At 46.9% G+C, this 6,000-nt stretch overlaps 1 protein-coding gene across 5 annotated transcripts in view; it reads left to right on the forward strand.

Annotated features, from left to right (window-relative positions):
* Positions 1–1,923, forward strand: part of LOC146813413 (early activation antigen CD69-like) — a 74,311-nt gene extending 72,388 nt beyond the window's left edge. For 3 of the 5 annotated variants that reach the window (XM_085620188.1, XM_085620189.1, XM_085620190.1), the window contains one exon: positions 1,547–1,923. In XM_085620188.1, the coding sequence (XP_085476314.1) occupies positions 1,547–1,664 (118 nt within the window). In that variant the 3' untranslated portion in view covers positions 1,665–1,923. Of the gene's footprint in view, positions 1–460; positions 688–1,546 lie in introns of all 5 variants that reach the window. The other 2 variants (XR_014966972.1, XR_014966973.1) reach the window with 2 other exon arrangements.
* The last annotated feature ends 4,077 nt before the right edge of the window (positions 1,924–6,000 follow it).

Here is a 6,000-nt window from a genome sequence, read left to right on the forward strand (position 1 = left end):
AAGCCAATGCTACAATGACAGATGCTTGTGTATAATGCGGTCACACAGCCGCGGCCGGCATGCTCTAATAATGTTGTTTGATATCTTTGTTTTTAGCTTTCCTACATCATTGGTATTTATCAAGGTAAAACATTTTCTCTCCTTCCCTCTTAAGCCGTCATCGTGTTGTCATGGAACTGACTTGATTCCAGATGAGGAAAATAGGAGCATCTTCATTTAAATAGAGAGGGGTGGGCAGGGCGAGACTTTAGGGAAAATATGTTTTTTTGTCGGAACCGAAGTCCTTCGAATAAAATAGGCACAGATTTAAGACATTAAACATGCCCCATTTTCAAGTCGCGTAGCTGACACTATGATGTTTATTTTTCCTGACAAACACATTTGGAAAAATGGAAAAGCTAGATAGCTCCTTTTAATGACAGAATCATTATTACTGTGAGTTTCGTTAAATCAATTTCAGTGGTCAACGTTTGCGCTGCTCAACGTGTGTGTACCGGTTGATGTCGCCTACCGACTTAGCTCTGATGTTTCACCAGATCGATCCGGCTGAAAGTTAAGGTGCGGAGAACAGCGAGCCAGAGCCAGCTGGTGTAAGCTGCCCACTCTCCCCCTTCTGCCTCCAATGTCTGCTGTCTATGGCGTGGGACCAAATCAACAACAAAAAACAAGCGAGTATTGAAAATGATCGTAAGCAATGCTATTAAGTCCGTTCTATTCCCTTCCTTTCACTCTCTGTTAATAGCTGTGCGTTTTATCACTCTGTTCAATTCCTTGAGGCACCACTGTGTTCAAAACACTTCCTTATCTAGCCGCACATGCAGTACAAAGAGAAATCGACCATAAACCAGCGGTGTCTCCAGGCAGATTTGACATGCCTGAGGCCGGGCGCCAGAAGCATTAAGGGGGAGTGGGAGGGGGTGAGACATAGGCTACAGTGTTAAAAACAGATGGCACACTGCAGGCAATTAAAAGAAGTGCAAGCAGAGCGGACTAAAACTGTAGTTAGGCGCCGCTGAATCTGGACTACACTGAAGTTAGCAAATGGCGAACAGAAAGGGAGATAACAACAGAAATACCACAAGTAAGCCAATAGCAAGCAGGAAAACAGATTACATAAAGTTTAAGCCAATATGCAGATTACTTTAGCATGCGCTGCCAAGGCGAGACCTAAACAGGGACGAGTGTCTGAGTGCATGGAAGGATGAAGGAGTGAATGACTGGGCACATGGATGGCTGAGGGGGTGAGCAGCAGTGGTGGTGGGGTGGACCCACCTAGAGAGTTGTAGCAAGCTCCAGCATCCTGGCCCCAGAATTCTCTGCAGTTACTTATAATCATATTCATTCATCCATTTACACATGCATGCGTATGCGTGTTCTCTCGCTCTCGCTCTCGCTCTCTCTCGCTCTAGTCCTGCTGTCCTGTGTATCCCGAACACGCTGAACATTTTACACAATGAAACAAGCAGAAATATCTAAAATCCGTCTTTCTTCAATGAGTGACCAAAGGTTCAGAACAAACCCTGATGTGTTTCTGTTCTTTCCTCAGTATCCAGTTAAAGAACAGCGGCCCCGGCCTGGACTGCGCCTACTTAAATGTTGCAAGGCTTGGCGCGCTGGACTGCGCGACTTCAAGGCACTGGATCTGCACAAAAGAGGGACACTAAACTACAGCCCAGCAGCACATGTACACCCATCAGTTCAGCCACCTTTGTATGCATTTTCCCAGCAGAAAAGGAAATCGCTTCCAAGGAACAGAGATTGCATCCTTTAGCTACTCCTGAAGTGGGCCTATGCCAGTGATGTCATCTAAGAGTTATATTTTATAAATATTTTTGTACTTCATATTTATCTTATTTGAGTTTGATTATTTTATATTTGTTTTCTGCCTTTACCAAAATAAATATACACCATGTATAGGCCGAACATACTTCCCAGCCTCCTGTGTAGGGGTATTTATAGAGTGCAAACCTAGCTGCAAACAAATGGAGCAGGGTCCAGACATGGGAGGAGCCAGTGAGTGCATGAAGGGGTGCAGGCGGGGAGAAGTGCTGCAGGTGGGGCACACAGAGGAAGAGAATACACATCGACAGGTATAGGGTGTTTGAAACTGTCCCCCACCCCAGGGAGGTCATACATAGAGAAGATGTTGCTAGAAAAAACAGGTTTTCAGGTTCTCCAACAAGACAGGAATGAGGACACTGTTCTCTTATGTCTCACACCATTTGAATGATGTAGTGGAGCAAAGCACTTAGTATTGAATTACCTTTAATCAAAGTTTCTAACAAGTATTGGCAATGCTAGTCGGTCACACTCCGTGGTTGAAGTAGGGGGAAAAAAGTAGGGGAACTGTGGGCGGAGAATCAGAGGGTGGGAATAACCCGTGGATTGGGTCTTTGGGTGGAGTCAGAGGTGTGACAGAAAGAGCAAAATATCCAATTTTTAGTATTTGTTTCCCATTTCACTAACCGGTTACAGCTTATTATGATATTTAATTTAACCAATGGATACACATGTTTATTTAAGGTTTAATATGAGTTATTGACATTAAAATACATTTACAAAGCGTGATACGTTTCCAATCACAGAATGTCCCAAATATCCTTAAAAGTGGAATCACAAACCATTTGTCTCCCATCCATGGAGTTTCTGTCATCAGCACTTCTCCTCCCTTTTTGCACAAGAACAGTTCAAACATGAATGGCAAAATATCCTAGTTTGCAAATGTTTCCCACATAATTATGGCTCTGCCATATTTGCCACATAATACATCTTCTGTAGTAGGGGATCTCTGTGTATAGTCATAATCTAGTGAATAGTCCCCCCATGTGCGTGGACCCCGGAGCAATAAAAATAATCTCTTAAATTGTCAAGCCATGCAGACCTGCATCTACACTTACCTTCTTTGCTGACACCGCTGGACCACCAGGGACGGGACGCACACGCTGTTGGTTCCCCTCGCCGCCACTCGTGAACGCTGGCCGCAGTGGGGGGGGAACTACAGCTCCCGGCATACCTAGCACCGGCCAGGACTTCCTTCCGGCTTGTTCTGCGCCCGGAGGCGCTATAAATACAGAGGCTCCCTCGGTGGAGTGGGGGACTTACCTTCTTTGCTGACACCGCTGGACCACCAGGGACGGGACGCACACGCTGTTGGTTCCCCTCGCCGCCACTCGTGAACGCTGGCCGCAGTGGGGGGGAACTACAGCTCCCGGCATACCTAGCACCGGCCAGGACTTCCTTCCGGCTTGTTCCGCGCCCGGAGGCGCTATAAATACAGAGGCTCCCTCGGTGGAGTGGGGGACTTACCTTCTTTGCTGACACCGCTGGACCACCAGGGACGGGACGCACACGCTGTTGGTTCCCCTCGCCGCCACTCGTGAACGCTGGCCGCAGTGGGGGGGGAACTACAGCTCCCGGCATACCTAGCACCGGCCAGGACTTCCTTCCGGCTTGTTCCGCGCCCGGAGGCGCTATAAATACAGAGGCTCCCTAGGTGGAGTGGGGGACTTACCTTCTTTGCTGACACCGCTGGACCACCAGGGACGGGACACACACGCTGTTGGTTCCCCTCGCCGCCACTCGTGAACGCTGGCCGCAGTGGGGGGGAACTACAGCTCCCGGCATACCTAGCACCGGCCAGGACTTCCTTCCGGCTTGTTCCGCGCCCGGAGGCGCTATAAATACAGAGGCTCCCTCGGTGGAGTGGGGGACTTACCTTCTTTGCTGACACCGCTGGACCACCAGGGACGGGACGCACACGCTGTTGGTTCCCCTCGCCGCCACTCGTGAACGCTGGCCGCAGTGGGGGGGAACTACAGCTCCCGGCATACCTAGCACCGGCCAGGACTTCCTTCCGGCTTGTTCCGCGCCCGGAGGCGCTATGAATACAGAGGCTCCCTCCGCATCGCGGGACGCGCGCGGGCGACGCCGGGCTGAGCCCGGGCAGAGGGCGGGCCGTCTGTGGCCGTCCGGGGCAGGAGGAGGCAGGGCAGGGCCACCTCTCTAAGGCAAGCGAACATTGCAAGTTCGGATATATCCCGTAGCATATCACCTGCTGCACTTCAGTTACCTATGCATGTAAGATTGTGACTTGCACTAACTAGAAGGCTGGCTTACGAGTTCGTTAGAAGGGCCTTCCCCCCCCCAATATTGGACAAATACTAAACTGTGACTAATTGGTTGCTGGCTTGCTCCGTGTTCTTACTATCCCTTGCTGCCAGAAGCTCCTGATCCGCTTTGATTCACTAACAGCAAATAGAATTAGATAGAGCTCCCAGTTACCATTTTGATTCAAGATACATAACTTATAACCAAAATAAGAGGATAGCCGTTATTCCCTTTCTTGTGTGTATCCCAGCTTATAATTTATATTTTATTGTGTTGCAAATGTGGTGCTCGAAATATTTTAAGTAACATATCCCTAAGATCAGGGCAATTAGGGTGATCACAGATAGTTAGTAATCGGGCTTTTGAACCAAACTGTGCCCCATATTGTTAATCCATGGTAAAAAACAATTCCACTATGGATAACTACCTTGTGAAAGTAGCAAGTCAAATTAATAAAGAGAGAAGGAAATCATTGGGCCGCGAAAATATTACTACTACTGACTTAGGTTCTCTGAGTAATGTTGTTAATACTAATATAAATACTGTGGCACCTAATGTCTTAGCCGCTGAATGTTTGCTAACAGAGTTTATGGCGCTACCTGAGTCTCCTGTAGTCTCAGAATGTCCTCTACTTACGTCTGCAGACTCTAACGCTACACCTTTGAATCTGTCGGACGAACCTAGAACTGATCATCATTTAGCATGCTCCCCAAAAAAAAGGGCTGTAAGGGAATGTAGAAAAACGATACCAAAGCGAGGTGGGGCACAGCACAAATCGAATTGTGAAGCTACTCCCAAAAATTCCTTCTGCCAAAAGGGAACTATGACCAAAAACTGTGGCACTGATATATTTTCGACGACAAATACTATGTCCTGTATTATTAAGGCCTTTGAGGACAAACTAGTGGATGTGGTTAAACCACTAGTTGAGAAAATAGATATACTATCAGCAGAAGTGCTTAGACTAGGTGGCTCTCTTTCTACATTAATTGATACTCAGAACAAATCACAAGGTGGGATAATGGAGCAAGAGGGAAGAAATGTACAAGCCCCGATTAAGGAGAATACCCTTCCACGTAATCCCATACCAAACAACCAGACGTTGGATAAAACTAATGCCCCAAATGCAGAACCACTTTCTACAGGTTGGACAACGGTTCAAGCCAAGAAAACTCGCTCTACTAATTTACCCCCACAGTGTGAAACCATATGTTATAGTACTTACAAATGTGCCACCCCTAGACAATATGCAGTCTAATGTACAAAATGAATCGCATGATTCCCTTAAACGGAAAACAGTCTCCTGGCTAAACCACAATTGTGGGTTCCCCGTCAATTATTCAGATCAGATACTATCAACTAGACGGGTCCCCTGGATCGGGAGTGCCAGGAAAACTTGCAAAGGTGATTGCATAATTGTTAATTTTAAACACCCTCAACACGTGGCGACTGTACTACTTAGAGCAGCATCATTGGCATTGAGAGAGAATAGTGTGGGTGTACATCCTTTAGGCTACTTTTATCAGCATTTAGCTAGGGATAAACAGATTAATACTTTAAGTATATCCCAAAACAATATCCAAGGTCCACCTTTTCAGACCAATACAAACAATAGGTACTTGGCACTAAGCACCTTGGATCTGAATGACTGACTAACCCCAGCCTATGTGACAGATGTGGAGACTAAGTTAGCAACTCAAGGTGGAGACAGGACTCCGACCACAGTGGAACCTAATGTTGAAACCGTTCAAATAAGGTTGGAGTCCCCAGTAATTGCACATGATACTCAGACACCCTATCCTAGGACAACTACGGAGACCTATATAAATTCAAGGTTAACTACTGCTAGCTTGGGTGAGAATAGACAATGTGGTACCAAGCATATTAAGATTG

The sequence above is a fragment of the Triturus cristatus genome, chromosome 7, assembly GCF_964204655.1.
Source record: "Triturus cristatus chromosome 7, aTriCri1.1, whole genome shotgun sequence".
In the NCBI taxonomy this organism is placed as follows: Eukaryota; Metazoa; Chordata; class Amphibia; order Caudata; family Salamandridae; genus Triturus; species Triturus cristatus.